This window comes from Epinephelus fuscoguttatus, linkage group LG7, assembly GCF_011397635.1.
Source record: "Epinephelus fuscoguttatus linkage group LG7, E.fuscoguttatus.final_Chr_v1".
Taxonomy (NCBI): Eukaryota; Metazoa; Chordata; class Actinopteri; order Perciformes; family Serranidae; genus Epinephelus; species Epinephelus fuscoguttatus.
The window spans coordinates 34949093-34971558 of NC_064758.1; the positions used below are offsets into that span (position 1 = coordinate 34949093).

General features: G+C 44.5%; 1 protein-coding gene across 7 annotated transcripts in view; it reads left to right on the forward strand.

Annotated features, from left to right (window-relative positions):
• camta1a (calmodulin binding transcription activator 1a) overlaps positions 1–22466 on the forward strand; it is a 376005-nt gene that overhangs the window by 312744 nt on the left and 40795 nt on the right. For 6 of the 7 annotated variants that reach the window (XM_049581562.1, XM_049581563.1, XM_049581564.1 and 3 more), the window contains 2 exons: positions 15502–15655; positions 22134–22274. In XM_049581562.1, coding sequence (XP_049437519.1) covers positions 15502–15655; positions 22134–22274 — 295 coding nt within the window. The remainder of the gene's footprint in view (positions 1–15501; positions 15656–22133; positions 22275–22466) is intronic. The other variant, XM_049581567.1, reaches the window with a different exon arrangement.

Here is a 22466-nt window from a genome sequence, read left to right on the forward strand (position 1 = left end):
GTTGGTCATCAGCACCTTGGCCTCTCTGTGCCCTACATAAACACTGGCTGTTATCCAAGCATGTTCGAACCAACCAGTTCTGAATAGTACTGATTAACTGGTAGATATGGACCACCATCCTGCTGCCTAGCAAAGGGTTAACTGTGTCCCAGATAGCCCCAACCAGCTGTTTCAGCCTTTCACACCTTCTCTCCTGCTGCCTCCTCTCCTCCCTGCCTCTTGGACCAGTAAATGAACACTCATTTGCAAGTTAGATAAATCCTTTGAATGTATTATTGATGCAAACAAATTAGCCTGTAGGCCCCAGACAATACCTAATGGAGCCTTGGCTTATGGGTGAGGTAGTTTCCAGCGAGGGCACTGTCGGTGTTCCAGGATTGATGCCTGCTCTTCTGCCCCGTAATTATTTCTCCTACAAATTATTCAGCTGTTCTGATGCAGTTTGGGGTTTAAAGCAGTGCTACTTATTGCTGCCTATATGATTCCAGGCCTCAACCCAGCCACATTCATTAGTTTATTAAAGAAAAAAAAGACACAGGCAATTAGATAACTGGGATAAAGCCACCGAAATGAGGGGATGTGTTATTATTCAAGTTTATGCATGCTGCTCATAATTCACTGGGGTTTATGTTGGTGTTGCTTTTTCAAGGATATTCTCTTATCTTGTTGTACACAGACACATGCACACATTTTAACAGCCTTGTATAAGCCTGTTCACGTATTTACAGAGAGTTAAACTGACTCCCTTCCCCAAATATCCATAGAGACACTGGCAGAATGTGTGTGGCTTACACATGCAAAGGTGTGGACACATATGGACACACACAAACACGTATACACACACACACACACACACACACACACAGAACACACAAGTGCATGTAATTTATGCTAGCTGGAAATAGCATGGCAGAAGCAGAGGTTGTAAAACCACGAGAAGAAAAAGTGAGAGAGGAGATGAGAGAAAGAGAGGACTACCATACTGTCCTCAATGATTAGGAACCAGTATTGATCAGAGGAGGGAGGGGAAGGCTGGCTGAGAGGAGGAGGGAAAGAACAGGCCCTGGGGCTCGGGCCCCAACTCTCTGGTGGCCTCTGCTCTGTTCCTCTCCTGCAAGCTGGCCAGGGCCATCGGGGGATACATCAAAGGGTCTTATCCTTCCACCCGTCCCATATGCACACACACAAATACACATATTAATGCATGCACGTACATTCCTCTGGCCTTTGAAAAAGGCTTTATTTGATGACATCATTTCCCCTTTTGTTCCAACATTAGACATCGTAAATCAAAGCTGATATGTTATCACAAGGGTGTTAAAGAGAGCCAGGGCCTCCTGTTATCACATGAAGTTCTGTTTTGATGGTTCGCAACTAAGTGTCACTTTCTTTAACACATTTTCACACGAAAACTTTGTATACCATGTAGGACCTTCCCTTGTGTCTAGTACGAATCCAGAATGCCCATTATTTAAAATAATGGACATAGTGACGTAGCCACCGTGACATCACCCATTGGTATGTTAACTGCAATTTTGAAGCCTCGAATTTGGCATTTTGGCTGCCGCCATCTTGGATGTTTGGACCTGGAAGTGGCAAGACAGTGGAGCAACCTTAACACAAGCTGCTAGCTTGGTTAGTATGGTGTATTTTCAGATAGCTTATCCTGTTGGGGGGTCACGGGGAGGCTGGTTCCTATTCCAGCTGACATTGGCGTGAGACGGATCACACCCTTGACAGGTCGCCAGACTATCGTAGGGCTGACACATAGAGACAGACAACCATTCACGCTCACATTCACACCTACGGACAATTTAGAGTCACCAATTACCTAGCCTGCATATCTTTGGACTGTGGGAGGAAGACGGAGTACGCGGAGAAAACCCACGCTTACAACTTCACACAGAAGGGCTCCCCCCACACCCGGTTTGAACGAGAAACCCTCTTGCTATGAGGTGACAGTGCTAACCACTGCACCACCATACCGCCTGTGACAATGCTAATGCTAATTTTCGCTCGTGACAAACAGGCTCAAAACCAACCAAACAACAAAAAAGGTTACGTTACCCAACCAGTGTTGTCGCTTTGGCAGCAACTTGATAGCGGACGGCACCCACCTGTCACTTAAAATGACCCCACCCTTGGGGCGCCGGTGGCTTAGTGGCAGAGCAGGCGCCCCATGTACAAGGCTATTGCCGCAGCGGCCCGGGTTCGAATCCAGCCTGTGGCCCTTTGCTGCATGTCACTCTCTCTCTCTCTCCCCCCCTTTCACATTTAACTGTCCTGTCCATTAAAGGCAAAAAAATCCCCCAAAAAATATCTTAAAAAAAAAAATGACCCCGCCCTTAATTCTGCGTAGTTTTAAGCCTAACTAAAGTGTTAACGGGTGAATTGTGTAAAAGTTCACTTCCTGTACTGTTAGAGAGACCAAAACACAGTTTTGTTTTTTTCAGGCTGTAAATATGTTTATTTATGCTGTAAAGTTGGGCATTTTAATACGGGGGTCTGTGGAAATTGACTCACCCCAAGTGGCCGTTTGAGGAACTGCAGTTTTAAGCACTTCTGCGTTAGCTTAAGTTTGGAACCAGCCATGGTATTGAGTTCCCACCCATACACCCTTCTGACCCAATCACCAGCAGCCCCACTGATCACAAGCACACCGATTGGCACACACAGCTGCCAATCATGATGCCACACCCCATTTTTTAAAGTGTCAAATCACTAATTAAAGCCAAGCTTATCAGAAAAGCAAATACTTGAACATATGTTAGCCTGATGAGAACTACCTAAATCGACAGAACCCATCTTTAGGAAAAAAGTTGACTACAACTTTGGGTTTTTAGTTTGGCCTATGTCCCATCCAATGGAGGGGCGGGGTTTATGACCTATACTGCAGCCAGCTCCCAGGGGACAATCTAGTTGTTTTTGCTTCACTTTTATGGAGCTGTCATGACTTCCATCTTTTTATACAGTCATTGAGTCAGACCTATAAATTTAGAATCTTGGCCAGCCAATAGTCTGAATGTACCTGCTGTGTTTTTGATAGCATCATTAGGTGAGCCCAGCCTTTCAAACACATCACAGAACAAGGATAGTGTCAGTAGTCGAGAGCTGCAAGTCTCAAGCAAGGCAGCAATCAGGCAAACGGATCAAACACGGTCACACTCGCGCGCACACGTGCACGCACGGCATCAATCAGCTGGTCATGATGGTGTGTCCATATTCTCTCCCCAGTATTCAGTGTGTGTAGAGGGAGTACTCATTACTATGTGCTCTCTCAGGGCCAGACCTGTGTTAATGCGTTTTCTCCTCTTACTCTCTTTTTCTTTCCCCTCTCTGCTCCCTCTGCCTGCTTTTCAGCTGACTCTGGGCTTTGGCAATCTTATTTGCCTTTCAATCCAGATCAATCTCCATCTTATCTACAGCTCCTGAATCATAAACATTTCATAGGCTCAACCTTGACACTGAAAGACATGAGGTGCTGAGGGTTTGGTGTGAAGTGCCTGTGGAGGCTAGTTGATCCCGGACTTCACTCAGACCAAAGAAAGTGTTAGGAACATCACCCTGCCGAACTCTGCCGTATGCCACAAACCCCCATATTGCACAGCTGTCACACTCTCTCAACAAGAGACGCACACGGCGTTGCATGCGTTTAGTGTGTGTGTGTGTCTGTGTGCATGTGCACTCACATGCACATATATATAAAGTATGTGTCTGGTTTTGTATGTGTGTAATGTATTATTCATAAGAAGAAGCATTCATCTCAGTGAGACACCTCAAACAATTTGGAGACGTGGTGTGCTTAACGGCTTAATGTAGTTGCTGCAATTTGGCTCTCCTCTGGCTGATTAACACCGGCACTCCAGTCCTCACTGTGCTTTGCCTCACGACGGATTAGGTGTTATAAGAAACATGGCTTCCAAGGGAGTTGATGAATATTTCCCCAAATTTACCTGTCATTTTTCTGATTCGAACATATTTCGGAATAAGCACTCCTATTCAATTTCTGTGTCGCCATTTAGCCATTATCGAAGGGAGCTCGGAGGAGATGAACACTAACCACTCTCCTGACAAAGCAAGGATGACCTTGGATTGCTGTTTATAAAAACTGCCCCGCTGTCTCTGTGTGTTTAAACAGAGGATACAGACTTTGCTTTCTCTCTTTTCCCTTTGTCTCTACTTCTCTCTTTTTGTCCCCACCTACATTTTTGCACAACAGCAGGTCAAACTTTTACTCTGTGTGTGTGTGTGTGTGTGTGTGTGTGTGTGTGTGTGTGTGTGTGTGTGTGTGCGTGCGTGCGTGAGTGCTGCCAACAGTAGAGCAGTCAGCAAAGTGCCACCTCAGCACCTGTGCTTTAATGATTAATACCATATTGATGGTCTCAATTAATTTCCTATTACACCACCAGAAGGCTGCGGTCGCTCTGTCTCTGTCATGGCCCTGTGCTTGTTTTGGGAAGCCTCTTTGTGGCAGCTGCTGGATGGAGATAGTATGCCTCTCACTACCTCTCTCTCACACACACACACACACACACACACACACAAACACACACACACACACAATTTTACAGACAGATGTACCAAACATGCACACACATAATCACACAGTATCTTCTGGAAACACACACGCACACTATTACACGCTGCTTTGCTCCTCGCATTTCACACACTTGCACACAGATAAACAAATAGAATGTAACTCTGTCGTTTTGTTGAATCTTTTTAAAGGGGACTCGCTGTGTTTTACTTACAATGTTCTGCAATGATCAAAAAACTCTTTAGAGGCCCGGAGATTCTTTGTACAGCGCTCTGCGGCAATTTTACAAACCACTACTCTCACCTGATTGTGTGCCTTTGGTATAGCTCAGCCCCCTGTGTTTTGCATTCGAACCTGGTGTGATATGCAGCACTGCGTTTTAGGCCGTTTTCTAAAGCCTGTGCTTTGGTTCTTGCATAATCCTGTCCCCTGCAGTGCCGCTACATATTTGTAACAGTGTGTAAGATACTCATTTATTCCCGTGATGATCTCTCTCAGAGCTGTGATTTGATAACCATGACCTTAACTGTCTGTGGACCTGCTCCGCGGATCAACTCGCAGTCAACACTGCCCCTGTAGAGAGGCTGGGGAAATGCTCGTGTTTGTCGATCTGATTGGCAGACTTCTGATGGTGCCTTTTCTCTTTCTCTCTTCATTACCTTTTCATATCCCCATTCACGACCTCTTATCTGCAACCACTCCGTACTTCACCCCATAAACCCCTCTATCTCCCTCTAATATACACTGTTAATCTCAACCTCATTCTTTCATTCTGTCTTGCACACAACCACACACACTGTCTTTATTTTTCATTTTTCATGTGGACCCAATACACACCATTGGTTGCTAGGAAACCATTTGAGCATTTTTTTTCCCAGGGGCAGACGTTTGATTACCCATTTGTATGGTGTGTATGTGTGTGTGTAGAGGCCAGTGTGTGTGTCTCCAGAGAGAGGTCTTGCCAAGCTGAGCTCTGGGGCTGCTCCAGTATCCAGCCCAGTAATAATAATGAGCCCCTCACCATGCTTGACAGAGCACACAGGCTCAGCAGTCCTGTGGCCATTGCTGTTGTCATTGTGTGTAAGTCTCTTGATGCATACAGTGTGAGTACACATCTACATATATGTGCATTTATGCTCCACTAGTTTGTGCTTGAATGGGTCTGTTTTCTGCTACAACCTCAACAGTTGTTGTTGTTGATGCCGACAACCCAGTGTTATCTATTGTTGTTCAGTGGGCCATTGCAGGAGCAGATAGTGGCCAGGTTGGACTGTCTTGCTGCTGGACACACATCAGTCCTCCCTGTGACTCCCTGTTTAGAAATGCACCAGCACATCTCCCCTGGCTGCTCCTGTGAAGTCCTGATTCGCTCACAGACACGGGCAGAGGCACATAAATAGCACGCCTTGTCGACTGGCACGGGGAGAAAGACGACGCACACAAACAAATCAGACTCAGCGCTGATATGAAAGGGAGCGAGAGCAGAAGAGAGGGAGTAGAGAGAGATGGCATTAGCTGTGTTTTCCTCCTCCAAATGAATTGCACTATGCCCTAGGAGGAAGAGATGAAAATGAAAGAGTGGGAAAGACTCGGAAAAAGCCAGAGGTTGAGAGGTTATTTTGAGGCGGAAACAAAGGAAAAGAACCATGAAGGGGGAGCACACGGTTAAATCCTCCCAGTGTCGTAGAGAGCTCAGTAACTTCCTTTCCCTGCTTTTATTCCAGTGTGACTTGTGTCACCTGGATGGCCACTGAATATTAGGATCAGTGCCATGGGCTGAGCCAAGGCCATAATGGCAGCCTGATGGGATCCTGATGGCCCTTTCTCAGCTCGCCCCTGGGCAGCGTGGCCTCTCACTTGGGACCACCACAACTAATGGAGAGGGTAGTGTGCTCTGAAAGGGCCTTAGGAAGAATAAGTAGGCTGTAAACTGTGAGTTGAGTTGTGGCAGCTAAAGGGGCTTCAATGCCTCACTGCCCGGCTTACCGCTTGACTTACTGCCTGCCTGCTTGGCATCCAGAATGCTCCTCCATATTCAGACTCTGAATACTGGCCTTTTGCACTTTTATTGTAATGCATGCAGATGCTTGGCACAGCAACAAACACACTCCACCTTTTACTGTGGTGCACTGCACAAATAAAAAATTTCAAAGCAGGGAGGAGCCACACACAAAAACATAGGAGCACTCTCTTGCATACTCACTCACAGACATGTAGAAATGCGAAATGCACTCACATATCTGCACAATTACACACACAAGTGCATCAGCACGTGCACGCACGCACGCACACACACATACGCACGGACTCGCATTCCCCCACCCAGAGTGAAGCAGTTCTGCCCCTCTAAGCTGAGTTATTTAAAGCCCCGCTCTCAACTCCATCGGAGTGATTATGTGCTACTGAATTAAACATCACAGGCCTCAGCCCCTGGCTTCCTCCGAAACACGCTCAAACATGCTGGCCTCTTCCTGTTCCTCAAAAGTTCCAAGTTCTGCCTTTCATATCTCCCTGCCCGTGCACTAGGTAGTGGAGGTAAAGAGGTGGAGTATGAATCTTCCCTAAATCAGGACCTCCTGCTGTGCTGTGCTCTGCCATCCCACTCACAGACCTTGGACAGAGGCAATCGAGGCAATTCACATTAAGAAACCCTCTGTAAACTGGCTCTTACCCTTGGATTGGTACCCACCCCAGGCATCATTTTAGCCTGGCACTCAGGCTGTGTTGTAGTTGGTGGAGAGCGGGGTGCAGTAGAGGGTGAACTGTAGCAGTTAAGTTGAGCGTTGACTCCAGACACCCCAATTAGGGTGTCTGTATTCTAAACTGGGAACATTTATACAACAAGTTTGTCATAGAGGACCCAGAGAGAGAGGGGAGGAGACAGGTTCAGATTGGGGATTGCTCCGCTACCTAGACAGGAGCTTCAGGCTGTTTGCTGCCTTTTTGGGAGGGTTTGACGTGGGGTTTTGTTTACCTCGGTGTGTGCGCTTGTATGTGTGTGTTCATGTACTGCATGTGTGTGGCTGCGCTTCTGTGTGTCTGCACGAGGCACGGCACCAGCCAGCCACCCCCACATTCCAAAACACACCCGTTGGCAGTGAGCGATAAAGGTTCCAAACAAAAGGAAGAAGTCTTGTGCCTCGTGGAGGTGAACTTGCAGCACCACAGAGGCAGTTGACCTTGAAATGAGCAGCGGTGTTTGGGGACAGGCGGGGGAGGTCGGTGTTTAAGAGTGCAACCTCAGTGCCAGAGGCCAGGAGGCTGCCTAATGACTGGCACCCCATGTCATCCATCACTATGCCACTGCCAGGGCAACTGCCCCCGCATAGCCGAGAGAGCAGGGCCTTAATAACCCCTCGTGCCCGTTCGGCAGACCACAGCGCACGACATGAAACACATACATACACAGGTGTTCCATGTGTGCTTCAAACTGCACTGACATATGCGGAGATTCACACCACAAACTCTAATACGCATTGCAAGCACAGACGGAATGAATATGCAGTCAAAATAGCAGATCCACTCAGACTCACACTCACAGCTCATTGCACTCATTCAGCATGCATACTGATGTACGTACGCCAAGCAACATACAGAAATCTGCCTCCAGACACTCATTCACATGCTATTTATAATTTAATGTAGGCAGACGCAAATACATAAAGCCACAGATACATCCACAAACAGAAATGCACCAACACATGCGCCTCCCCTCTGTATTTATGCCTTGATGCTGAATGTTTGTGACAAAACAATCGACTATTCCTGCTTTCATGATATTTTGTATTGAAATGGATATCCCTGTAGCCTGCTAGTTCAATTCTCCCATGAAGGACTGTCTGATTCCTCCCCTCCTTTGCTTATTTTTTCCCCATTCCCTCCTCACAGTAAAAGTGGGTAAAAAGGGGGGCTTTTCCCATACCTGAGCCCCTGTCTGCTCCGCTCTTTTCCTTCAGTATGACAGGCTTTGAAGCCCCCATTCCTGGGTGTGGGTTATTTTATCAGAGAGGAACAAGGTTTTCCTCCTGCGCTCTCAGGCTCATCCACGTTGCATGAAGCATCCCCTCTCAATTAAGATCCTTTCATGTTAATGGTGTTCTTATCGCTCCTGTGCACTGGTTGTGAAAGCGAGGCCTACTATGGTGGAGTACAACCATGGAGCAGAGCTGCCTGGCTGACAATATAAGAGCTGTTACTCACATTCTTCTTTCTGTCTCCGTCTCTCTGTCCTTCCATGTATCTCTCTCTCCAACTCGGTCTCTTTCCCTCGCTCTTCGTCTCTTAATGAGCTGTGGTGGGCTGTTGGAGTAGCGGCTACATGGAGGTGTTCCACGAGAGTGGCAGAGATGTGGCAGGGTCACAGAGACTTAACGAGACAGCGAACACATTACTTGACCACTAATACGAGATTCCATCAATAGATGTGCTTTGTACTCAAGTCCCAGTTAGTTATATCTCGGCTGCACAGCATACACATTCGCTACCTCGCATTCAGCGCAAACTAGAAGGTCATTGTATCTGTCTCCAGTGACATCTGACTCTGTCTGTGTCTTCAGCTCCATTAGTGAATCTCTCTCTTTCTCCCCCTCCTTGTCTTTTGGAGTAGAACAGGGTGTATGACTTCAGGACGAGGTAGGCAGTCACTGAGAGATCGTAGGAGCACTGGCTGCCTCTAAGTGCGTGGGTGCCAGAGAAACCTGTTGCCTGGCTACAACAGCACCTTTATCCTTCGGTTGCGATGGCGATGTCCTGCATATCGCATTTGCGTGTGTGAGAGTGTTGGCACACCAACTTTTTCATATGTCTCGTGCACTGTGTATTAGACCGTGAATGTGCGCATACACAACTGTGTGTTCTTTTCCACGTGCATCAGTGCCTTTGTAAGCTGATGTGTTTGTGTGTGTTTGTCAGATAGACAGAGAGAGTGGTGAAAGGAGGGGTAGGAAGGCGCTCCACCACCCACTCAGCAGGCCTTCCGCCCCCATGGCTGACTCCCCAAGACTCTGCTAGTAATTAGCTCAACATCTATCCATCTGTTCTAGGGAGGCGCAGTAAACATTAACACAACACAGCAACATCAAAATGCTGGCTGGAGACATGCTACATTTTACATATGCATGATACGTTCATGCTTTAAGAGGCCTTAACGTGGGAATGGTTGGCACACATGCACGCAGATACGGCCAGCATGCTGACATTTACGCGTTTATAGGCTCAAGCTCACATAAACACATATACAAACACAGATACAAACAGCTACACATCCTCACCCACATGCACACCACAGGCTCCTGCAACTGTATCCCAGTCTCTTCCCTTCCACTGCGGAAGTGAGGCTGGAAAGCTGCCCTGAGACCCGCATGGGGAAACTGAGTGAAAACACAACCAAAAGACTACATTACACAATGAATCAATAAGTTAATGAGATCTCATTTTCTGTGGAAAATAGTATCCAGGCAAAAAGTTCCCCCCTCAGCCCGTTTTCCCCACCTCGACTCCCGGAGAACCAACTCCTGATATTACACTGTGGAAAAAAGAAAGCAGCCAGCAGGAAACTAAATTAAATTACCATCCTGATAGATTTATGTGATGCTTTACATTTTCATTGTGTTGTTTTCCTCTCAGAGTAGAGGTGGGCCTGATATGGGAGAGAACTGTTAAAGGTGTTGTAAAGAAAGGGGGGGGGGGGGGAGTGAAACAAGATTGGGGCGAAAGAGAGCGACAGACAGATAGCTGTTTCTTAACAGCAAAGCACAGCGTCACAGATTACTTGTGTTTGGGTGAGCTCTAAGGCTGCCACATGGTCCCTTCCTTTGTGTGTAGTGTGTGTGTGTGTGTTTGCATATTTGTGTGGCTGTGTGTGAAAAGGTAGGAAACAGCTGTGAATGTGGGTGTTGGATGGAGGAGATTGTGTACGACTGTGTCAAGCTAACCCTTGTGTGTCTTGTGAGTATATGTGTGACTGTTACAGTATGTGAATGAGTCCATCTTCAGTCTGTTTGTGTGTGTGTCTGTGTGTTTGTACACAATTATACATGTGTCTGTGCATATCCACTCCCACCCACACTCCCATGCATTCACATAAGTTTATGTATGATCATAATTGAATAGAGCTGTCTTCATTTGGGGCTCTCATTCCAAGTAAAGATTGAGGGCATCTCTTAGCTATTGACACAGCTGGTGATGCCATCTGGGAGCATCACACTCCGCCCTGTGCCATCTCCATCCAAACAGGGCAGCAGTCGTCACCTAGTGTCCATACCAATGACAGGGGACAAGGGAAGCAGTGAGATAACATGCTGCAGTGTCCGGCTCCAGGTCCTGGTGGAGGTGTTGGAGGGAGGTCAACTGTCCTCCTCCTGAGGCTGCTTTACATATAATTTCTTCCACTACTGGAGCTGCTCAAACACATTAAGATAGTTGTGGTTTTTTTTCAAAGAACTGATTGTTTCTTTGGATCTGTATGCCCCCAACCACACCCCTGTCTGAAGAAAGGGGAGAAGGAGAGAGGGGGTGCAGTCGTAGATTAATGGTACACACTGAGAGGGAGCACAGACCTACAGTAGCAGCGCCCTGATTTATTTGCCACTTAGTACTGATGAAGCTTCAAACTGCAGTCACACACACGTGTTGTCACAGCATTTTTCTCTATCAAAGTCTTTGTTTGTTTGTCGATTCTTTCGCCTTATTTTAGCTGCGAGTGCACGCAAGTATGATTTTGTGTGTTGTGAGTTTCTCCTATATTCTTTTATAGTTCCATACATTACCTGCTCTGTGGAGGTTTGGGGAAATACATACAAAACAATCACAAATCCAATTTTTATGCTACAGAAGAGAGCAGTAAGAATTGTAAACAGAGCTGATTATCATGAGCCAACCAATAAATTATTTATAAACTTGCATGCTCTCAAATTCAGAGATTTGGTGGACTATAAAACGGCACAATTGATTTATAAAGTAAAACTTAAGATGCCTGCAGACCATAACCATAAGTTGTTCTGCTAGAATGAGTCAGAATGAACTAAGAGGAATTTGTATGTTTGCAAAATCAAAGATTTGAACAAATGCAAAACAAAGTTATCAAACAGTAAATGTTAATTTGTGGAATAGTTTTGAGAAGGAAAGGAAAATGTGTGATACACAGATTAAAAATATCTTTAAAAAAGATCAACAAATGTAAAACTGAGATTTGAACACTGGTGTATGTGTGTAAATTTTGATTAGGACATGTATAATATGTATTTTGTTTCACTTGTTTCTTTCATTTTTATTGTATAAATCTAAGAGAACAGTTGCAAGCTGTAGGGGGATTTAGTGACATCTAGTGGTGAGGATTGTAGATTGCAACCAGCTGACGCTTCTCCCGGTTAGAATTCATGTAGTGTTCATTGTTAAGGAGGTTTTTACCAGGAGCAGAATTATCTGTGGAGGTCTTCTCCTTTCCAAAACAAAGGGACCTGCTGATTTAAACCAGTAAAAACACTGAATAAAGCAGTCTCATGTTAAAAAATTGTGTTACGCGTAGGGGTAGGCTATTGGCCTTAAGTCAATATCACAGTATTTCAGGGTATTTTTGCTATATCGTAAATTTTTGACAATATGACAAATTAGAGAAAAAAATATTATTAATTTAAGAAAATAGCATTGCAACATTGCAAATTAGTGATAAAGTTTAATAAACAGAAAAAACAAACAGAAATCATCTCTTATTTCTTGAGTTTGTAAACAACAACAGTAACTCAGAGTGAGATTCAGATTCTGTATACAATATTAATAGTTAAAATAAAATCTACCACAACTTAAACATTTCAACAGCTCCCAAATACAAAAAAAAAACGTACACTTGGATCTCCATGGAACCACCGCAGAGTCTGTAATAATTTCGCTTTCAGCCATGCTTGTTGTTGACGTGGGTAACAGTATGACGTCAAAGTCGAAATATCGCAAATATCACGAAATGAATTTTTCATATGATATTAAAAATCAGACCAGTGTTATTGTGAACGAGATGATATGGCAATCTCCTAAATTCATGGATGCTGTTTGGCATGTCAGTGACTTGTTGCTAGCTTTGCACTTACTGTTGTGTGCTCACCTTTTTTCTCTGATAACAAAACATCCAGATGTTCAGGGGGTTTTTTTGTTTTGTTTTGTTTTGTTTTGTTTTTACCACAAGCTGAATTATCTGTAGAGGTCTCTGCCTCTCCAAAACCAACAGATCCAGTGATTTTGATTTCGATAAAAACACTTAATAAAGTAGGTTCACGTTGAAAAAATTACTGTTTTTCTCGATGTAGGTGGCCCTATCTAGAGTCAGTGTTTGGTTTGTGCATTGAGAGCTACTGTAGAAACACAGTGATGCAACATGGCGGTACCCATAGACATGGACCTGCTGCCTAAATAGATATAAACAGCTCATTCGAAGGTAACAAAAACAGTATAGTTGTCATTATCAGGTGATTAAATTAAACATGCGTATTCCATTTCTGCCAATATATTCCCCCTAAATCCTACGCACTGTACCTTTAAAGAGAGCAGTACAAAACAATTAATGTAAAAAGGGTAGGTGCAATAAGCTAAGGCTTCAAAAGTAATGACTTGTTGTTATTCGCTGTTTTTCTCGTGTGTATTTGAGTTGGAAAATGACTGAAATAAACTAAACTGAAATAGAGGGTATATCTGCCTATATATGGCTGCATACAGGTCAGTTATATCCAGAGCAGCTTGTATTTGCATCCTATGTGTCAGTGTGGGGATACTGTACTGTATTTCTGTGTTCAGTTTGTGTGGGTTTAGTGACAGCCCGATGTTTATAATAAATTGGAAGCGATAAGGACTGAAACGAGAACAATCCTTGTGTGACTCTTTGCCATGCTCGGTAATCAAAGCTTTTCATGATTACAGAAGCGAATTGATGTTATTCACACCAGCACAACATTCCTTTAAACGCCACCTATTATTCATAAGCTGTCAATTTGGGGAATTTGCTGAGGTAACCCAGTAACAATTTGCAGGCAGCAAATTGTTGAGTTTTGACTTGGTAAATACAGGCAGAGTTAATTGAGGGCATCAACTCACCATGTGGGAGGACTTGACAAAATGCCATAAGTGTGTTACATGAGCACACATTGTAATTATCACACATATGCACATGCAAATACGCACGTAAATGGCACCCGCTGGTGTACACATCAAAGCACATACACGTTTGGCGATACAGATAGTCACATAATGAGTGAGATTATTGCAGATTTCTGATCCCAGATTTGTTCTGCTGCCTGGTTGTGTTATGGATTGTGCGTTTACTCTTCTGTTCTTGGGCTCTGTTGTTTGTTTGTTTGTGTGTGTGTGTGTGTGTGTGTGTGTGAGAGAGAGAGAGAGAGAGAGAGAGAGCGAGAGAGAGAGTTACCATACAGTGTTTCTAGTTCAGCAACATTTTACTTCTCACCAACCAGCTGGCATGTTTCACATAGAAGTCCCGACAGCTCAGCCACAGTATCTACTGTATGTGTCACTACCACTCTTTGCATTTCTATCTTCAAGAAACCATTCTCTGAGACAGAGCTGCAACAATTAATCAATTAGTTGTCAACTACTAATTAATCAACACATAATTGAATAATCAATTAAATGAATATCAACTTGAGGACGTCTTCTCGGCCTGTAGAAATCACTGATCGTCATTTTAATGCCTCCATGCTGGTGATGGCCATGGCCAGAGTTATCATGTTTCTAGGTTGTCCATTTGTCCATCCCATTGGCTTGAATCTCAAGAATGCCTTGAGGGAATTTCTTCAAATTTGGCACAATGTCCACTTGGACTAAAGAATGAGTAGGTTAGAGTTTGGTGGTCAAAGGTCAAGGTCACTGTGCCCTTGTCTGTCTTATTATGATTACAGTATCTCTAGAACACCTTCAGGGATTTTTTTAAAACTTGGCATGAAAGTCCACATGGACTCGAGGATAAATTGATTAGATTTTGGTGTTCAAAGGTCAAGGTTACTGTGAACTTGTCTGTCTCATTCTTATATCTCCAGAACGCCCAGAGGGAATCCCTCCAAATTTGGCACAAGCATCCACTCTGACTCAACAATGAATAGATTTGATTTTGGTAGTCATAAGTCAAAGGTCGAGATCACTGTGATCTTGTCTGTCTTATTTTTGTGATTGCAATATCTCAAGAACGTCTTTAGGGAATTTTTTTAAAACTTGGCACAGAAGTCCACTTGGACTCAAGACTCAAGGTTGAACTGATTAGATTTTGGTGCTCATAGTTAAAAGTCATTGTTAGTCCGTCTCATTCTCGTGAATGAACACCTTCAGGGAAGTTCTTTGGCACAAACGTCTACTTGGATTTAATGAACTGTTTAAAACTTGGTGGTTGAAAGTCAAAGATTAAGGTCAAGATTAAGGTCACTGTAACCTTAATGTGTGACCTTATGAAACATTATTTTGGCCCTAATTTGAGAATTCATGCACTAATTATGACAACGTTTCACGCAAATGTCTAACAGGATAAAATGGTGAAGTGATGACATTTTATATCCAAAAGGTCAACTTCACTGTGACATCATGATGTCCTTCAAAAACACTTTTCTGGCCATTATTTAACACCATCAGTCAGGAGACATTTGGTCAGATACTGAATTGGTGACACTAATCTTGGGTGCCCACCTTGAAACAACAGATTTTCTGTGCTGTTGGAGGGAAGAAGTGTGTGAAGCTTCCATGCTTCACAGACAGATTGTTTGTCTGGTTTGCAGAGGCATACATACGCAGGGGAAGTAATTCAAGCTCACCATTTTCTGACATTTTATAGACCAAACAACTGATCGATTAATCAAGAAAATAATCTACAGGTGAATCGACTGTGAAAATAATCGTTAGTTGCAGCCCAATTAGACACACTATCCATCTCATGTAACCTTCCCCTCTCTCTCTTTCTCTCTCCGTGTTCCCCACAGAACCCTGATATTGTGCTCGTCCACTATTTGAATGTTCCAGCCATTGAGGATTGTGGGAAACCATGTGGTCCGATCCTGTGCTCCATCAATACAGACAAGAAGGAGTGGGCCAAGTGGACGAAGGAAGAGCTGATCGGCCAGCTCAAGCCCATGTGTGAGTACTGAAAAAAACTCATTCAGTATTGTGCATTCATCAATTCTTGTCACCCCAACTTTTATTAATAACTTTTAATGTAAACAGCTGTTGTCTCCTCTAAAAGGGCCTTAATAGCTTTTATATGTCTACATGCATGGGAAGGCTAAACATAGTGGTTGTTGTTTTTGTCTGAGGATGTAATGTCAAGTCCTATTTGCTGATAGCTGGTACACTAAGTGCCCTCAGCACCTCAGTCAGAGCACATCTTCGGCCAGTGTTCCCACACTCTTATGTGAGCGTGTGCTCTTCCCGGAGCTGTCTGCTAGTTAGGGGTCAAAGGTCAGCTCTTCCCCTAGACCTCTGGCACCACTCTGGCCGGGCTGAGAGTGCGCCTCCTCTCTGGCCCAGGAAGGAAGTCAAGGCAGAGGAGGGCAGCAAGCTGGTTATTGATTCATGTTAGTGCGTGGGAGCAAGAATGTCTGACTCACCAGAAAACCCCCCTCCACCCCTTCTCTGGCTCTCTCTGCCTCCCTCCCCCTTCAATGAATTGATCCCTGTTGTTATCAGCTTTACTAATGCTCTGTGAGGTGCACTATGCCGTTTTTATGAGTCTCCAGAACTGCCCAAAGATTGAGGCAATGTTTTGGAAAAAGTCAGGGTTTGTCTGATGATGATAATAGTCAAATTGGGACCTTGTGGGGCATTGGAAATCTTTCAGACAGCTGTTAAGATCCCTTTAACAACCACACTGTGATTCGGGCGTGCCTGGCAGGGGCCAGCAGGGCTGTGACTGATATTCCAATGGCCAATTATTGGCGATGTGGCCAGGTAAAGAGGAACGTGTCAGCAGCTTTACAAGCACACGCCTATGCAGGCTGCATACTGACGAGGCAGCCCAGACCATCATCACTGAGGTCTTTGGCTATATTGTTATCCTCCTCACTGCTCTGCTCACTATCAGTTTTAGGACATATTTTAACATAAGCCTTACCTCAGGACAGCCACTCAACAACAACAGCCTACTGTATTCATTAGATCTGTGGCTTAATGTAAAAACCAAGCACCATTTGCAGTAATGCGTAAAGTCATTAACTTTGGGAGTTGGTGGGACAAAGAGGGTGAGTGTGAGATGCCTTCTAGCTGCCAGGCTACATGAGGGGGCTACATAAAGAGCAAAAATTTCTCTCCTGCTTTCTGTCTTTGCCTTCTATCTTTCTTCCTTCTCCTCTCTATCCCTCTCTCTTTCTCCTGGAACAGCCAGCATGTCAACACAAGCTCAGCAATGGAGCAACATTGCCATCTAGTGGCCTTGTGAGATAGCACTCTTCATCCCAGTGTAGGGAGTGAAGACTTGGCGATGAAGTCATGCTGTATTATCCATGCATTATTTAATCTTAAATTATACATTAGCTCTTAACATACAGTGCATTTATTCCCAGACTGGCCTATATATTAGGAATCTTAGAAAATGCATCTATTAGTAGATATGCACAGGCATGTTATAATATGTGCACAGATCTGGATCCCTTTTTGTACATAGCAGAACTTCCTCGATTCCTCGGAGGCTATATAGATAAACTAGGAGGACACATTTTTTCTTTATCAGGAATGTGCGAAACCATCAAACTTTGTAGGTTGAGAACTGAGTGCAGAGTGTAAGATTGCAGGAGTGTACAGTACAGTATGTTTGACTTTGGGTCATATACGGTATGTGTGGCTGTACGTTAGGAAATTGTTATGTTACGATGATGGCTCCCGTTTCACGAGCTGATTTTTGTCAGCGCACAAACCCTTAGTTTAATGTCAAATAGTTATTTTTCCTGAGCATTGTCAACTTTTTGCGATATAATTGCCCTCTTCCGTCTTGCTCTTCCCCTTTGTTATTCTCTTCACGATATTTCAGTGCGCAAACCATTTGACACCTCTAATGATACAAAAAAAACAACAAAGGAAAAATGTGGATTTCATGGATCAGTTGAGCTTATTCTGTCTCCCCACGACAAAAACACACACACACACACACACACACACACACACACACTCTTGCTCTCAGTCGCAAAAAACTTTCACATGCACGGATGCTCGCCCACGGCAGTTCAAATATAAGCCCTGTGAAACATGGCCTTGTCTGACCTCGTCCTCCTTAACGCCCTGCGGTGTTTGATGAGAAAGAGAAGGAGCAAGAGAGTGGAGAGGGGGGTAAGAGAGTGGCATCACTACTCAGTCACGCTACAGTTCTATAGACAAGGCAGCCAGCTTGATTCACTCTTTTGGTCTAATGCTATAAACACGCAGCACTCTCCCCAGCTATGCCCCTAGCCTGCTGACAGATAGCGCATGAGCAGCTTTAACAAACACTCAGACAGACAGAGGGCCTGTCTCCGGGCTAGACAGACAGGGCCAGAGAAGAACAGGCCAAGGCGAGACAGACAGGGCTGGCCATCATGTAAACTATTGTACTCCACTGTCCCATATAGAGCCCAATGGTGCAGAGGCAACCAGATGGGGTATGCATGTGTCCTACAGATCAACCATGTTTGTCATTAGGGCTGTGCGATGCTGCTCATGACAGGATGCAGTCATCAGGATGATGATGTGACTAGGTTGCTGTTTGGTGCCTCTGCTGTTGCTGCCACTGGGATTAAACCTAGTGGCACTGCTCCTGTCATTTCTGCTTTGGAACATAACCCTCAGTGAGAAGAGCAGACAGGCAGACACGGTGGCAACTATATGTCAACAACCCCGAGCCTCTGGGGGTGACGCCCGTCTCGATGAAGAGGGCTGAGGCAATTCTGGCATGAAGGATCAGGGTGGAGGGGAGATGAGATTGTTTGGACAAATAGGGACGGCACTACATGGTGGACGTAAGCTGTTGCATTAGGCTCTCACTCTTGCTCTGTCACCATTCCTGAATCAGGATGCTCTTCCGTCCCGCAGCCTCCCTGCTGGCTTTGCCACAGCAGGGGATTCATGACAGTGTTTTTTAGTATTCCTGTGGCCCTATCATCTTCGTGTCAGTATTGCTACCATCATCTCATTTGTACTGTTTGCATTACACACTGTCAGGAGGTGAACGGTGACTCAAGCTGCACTGTCTAATGGGATCTCCAGACAGACACAATTATTTGTGCAGTAATTATAGTGACATTAGATGAAACTTCCCTGTCACATTTGGTGTCCAATCTTTTTTTTCCCAGCTCACTCACTCCAGATTAATGGCTGAACAAATCTGAATTCATAGCAGATCAAAAATGAATCCTGTTTATGTTTCCATAACCTGCCACAGCGAGTTGTCTGTGGAGCGTCTGATCTCAGCTTGATCACAGCAGTTCTACTGACATCTGCTGGTGACCAGCCTGTAATCTGCCAAAGGATCTTAAAGCTTTCAAGTCAGATCCCTATCACAGTCATCCAATCATGTTTCCCAGCTTTTTTCACTTCGCCTTAACTAGCACTGTCTTTAATCTGCATTACCCTCACCATCTTACGCTGTTTCCATCTCCTTTTATCTCATATGCAAACAGACATGCACTAAGCAAATTCTCGCTGTTTTCTAAACCTGACTCTTTTTATGTATCTCTCTCCTGCATGTTTAACCAAATAAGGTACTGAAGTGAAGGGAACTTGAATTAAAGCAGGCTTGATTTTGTTTGATAGTCTAAATATGCTTCACTTCTGAAATATTACCTTTTTTCTCGCTTGAGAGCCTGAGCGCCGCAGCACTCAGTGGTGTCTCCTACCACCTTACCGCCACTAAAACCACTATCTGTCTCATCAAAAGTGGTGGCTGGTTAGCAAGTGGAGCGATGAAAAGTATTAGGAGTTGCTAGCGAGGTGTGACTGAGGCGGGGAGTGGAGCATTACAGGAGAAAGCCTCTCTTTCTTCCACGGTGCAGCAGCAGATCCAGCAGCAGCTAGGTGACGTTCCTCCCCAGAGGCTTTCCCTGTCAGAACAGAGTCATAGGTCGGGGTAAGGGTGGAGGGTGGAAGGATTGGGTGTGCTGTCACCTTCGTCAGCACACAGCACAGAGGGGAGGCCAGAGTGGCAACAGACACTGACACTTGGGAGGGGAAGAGGCACAATAGAGAATAAGCAGTGCAGTGCAGAAGTTACACAGGTATAACAGCGAGAGGAGGCTGAAGAAAAGTGACTGTTCAAGTCTGGACTATGGAAACAGGACACATAGGGAGAAGGAGAAAAGACAAGGGTGTTTGGAGTTATTATATAAAGTTATATTTTAATGCAGGGGCAGAGCGGGGGCTCCTGCCATGAATGTTCTCCCTGAGTCTATGCTGCTCCCTAAAGAGCCTTTCTGTTTTGTTTTGTTTTTTATCCTGATGTGTCACGTTCAGCATCATGGACAGGCCAGAAAACAGCTTAGTAAACCGTAGAGAGCAACATGGTGGCTTGTGAAAGTGTTCCAGTGGTTACTTGTTTTCATATCTCTTTCTTATTCAGTCTCTCTCTCTCAAACTCATGCGGAGTAATTTGGAATGACGTTCAAATGCTGCTTGGACCTGAGATGGGTGGTATTTTGTGGGCTGCTGTTTTGCATCTTGTCATCAAAGGGGCTAAAATTAGTGCATCTCCCCAGATGTTGCATTTCCATCCCTGCCCATCAAAGCTGATCAGAGTTGGAGCTGATAAACACTCGGGACGACTGCAGAATCATTTGACCTGGGAGTGAATGCTGATTCCTTTCCCATTGATTAACAAAGCCAGATGTTAGCTGGTGTTAGTGGGGTTTTTGTGCAGTGAGAAAAGGGTTTAATTGAGTAAATGTTCCTCTGCAGGCTTAATATTCAATTCAGAGTATTGACGACCACATTTACTTGGCATTGTTGCTGATACTCGATTTGCAATTAGAGCAGCCCAGATTATTATGGCATGGATTTAAATGGAGCAGATTTGTCAGCTAAACATTAATTCTGTGAACTCTACTCCCACTATAGTATTACAAAAATAGGTGTCAAGATTAGTAATGCTGTTGACACCAATTCCTACCCTACCTTTGTTATGTAACCTAAAAATAGTAACATCAGACAATTGTTGCCTCTTTTTAGGTGGCAGGAGTGAAAATTAGTCATCCTCAACATTTGTGGTGTTCTGGTTTCAGAATGATAAAGACAGTTGGAGAACAGTTAGATACAGGATAGGATGGAGGCTCAACAGGGTGATTTTTTTCTTGGTGACAAATGATGTATGGATTTAATAGAGATGTCCCCAATACCATTTTTTCCTTGCACATCAGCCAGTTCTGAGTCCCGATCCAGTACCATTGCATTGAAAAAATAATATTATAAATAAATATACTATTAACCCTGCATGGGTGATTGTTGTATGGCATGACTCAGGTTGAACCCTCTATAAAAAATGAATATAAAGAGGGAACAAATGTCTTTTATTATCTAAATTGACTGTCAGTCATAAAAATATGACTAATGGTGGGACTTACAGTAAAAATGCCAAATTGCTGACATTTTGTGGCTAACGTGGCACTATTTACCAAAGGTCACTTCTTCGGTGCTCCAAAGTAGTAGTTGCCAGTGGATGCACAGCACAACTTCCTGTGTAGGCTACTGTTTAAGAGCAGCAAAGACGAACTTACTACTAGGAAAACTGCTGTTTTTATACCTCCGGGCCGGAGCTTTTTCGGGTTTTCTGTCTGTCCAGCCATCCGTCCCATTCTTGTGAACATGATATCTCAAGAACACCTTAAGGGAATTTCCTCAAATTTGGCACAAATGTCCACTTGGACTCAAAAATGAAATCAAAATGATGTGCTAATTGTGTAGATCTTCTGTGTTGACGGGGGGCAGATGTGTGTGAAGCATCCATGTTGTAACAGGCATGGATGTTAACTGCGCAACTTGTCAGGTTCGTCAAGGCATACAACCGCAAAGCAGTAATTCTAGTTTTCGGGTGTGGAAATACTTTTAAACTTTATTGAAAAATTCCACTTGCATATTTGCTGAAACCTGATCCAGCATTTAAGGCAGTACCAGAGGCGTTTCCAAAACAGGTATCAGTATTGGAACAACTTGAGTTATTAGGCATTGTATTATCTCAAATGGCTTGAATAATACTGCATAAAGCTGCTGTCAATGAGAAAGAAACCTCTGTGGAGGATCATGCCCCTGGACGCCCCTAGGTTTGGTGTGAGCCCTGAATGTTTACAACATCTGGCTCCACTTCTGGTTCAAGTTGAGGGAGAATACATGATAGAGAACTAAAAGGTGGCACCACTCAAACTCTACTAATGAAACTACTATACCATCTTACCTGAGGGCAGTCAGTGGGTTGTTTATTTCGCTTCAGGAAAAAACAGCATTAATTTCTCTGATGCACCATGGTAACTTTGACATTTCAGAGAGGTGACCAGCATGAATTATACTGGCAGAGAGACAGGGAGGGCAGAGGGTGGGGCGGGGGGTTGGCGTGGCTGGTGGTCTGTTGGGCTGGCTGACATCTCTGTCTCCTCCTCTCTCCCGGCAGTTCATGGCATCAAGTGGACTTGCAGCAATGGGAACAGCAGCTCTGGCTTCTCAGTGGAGCAGCTAGTGCAACAGATTCTGGACAGCCACCAAACTAAGCCACCTCCCCGGACTCACAACTGCCTCTGCACGGGCACCCTGGGTAAGGGCTAGTGGGAGGAAGGGAGGGAGTTTGCTCTCAAGAGAGAGCTGGAAAATTCAGCAAGAGGAACAAAAAGGCCATAAAGATACTGTTTGTTATATGGTAGATCAGAGAAGGTGGCTGAGGTCTTTTATTGGTAGGCGATTTATAGTGAAATTGAGTTTCAGGGTTATTGGCTTATTATTTTTGTTT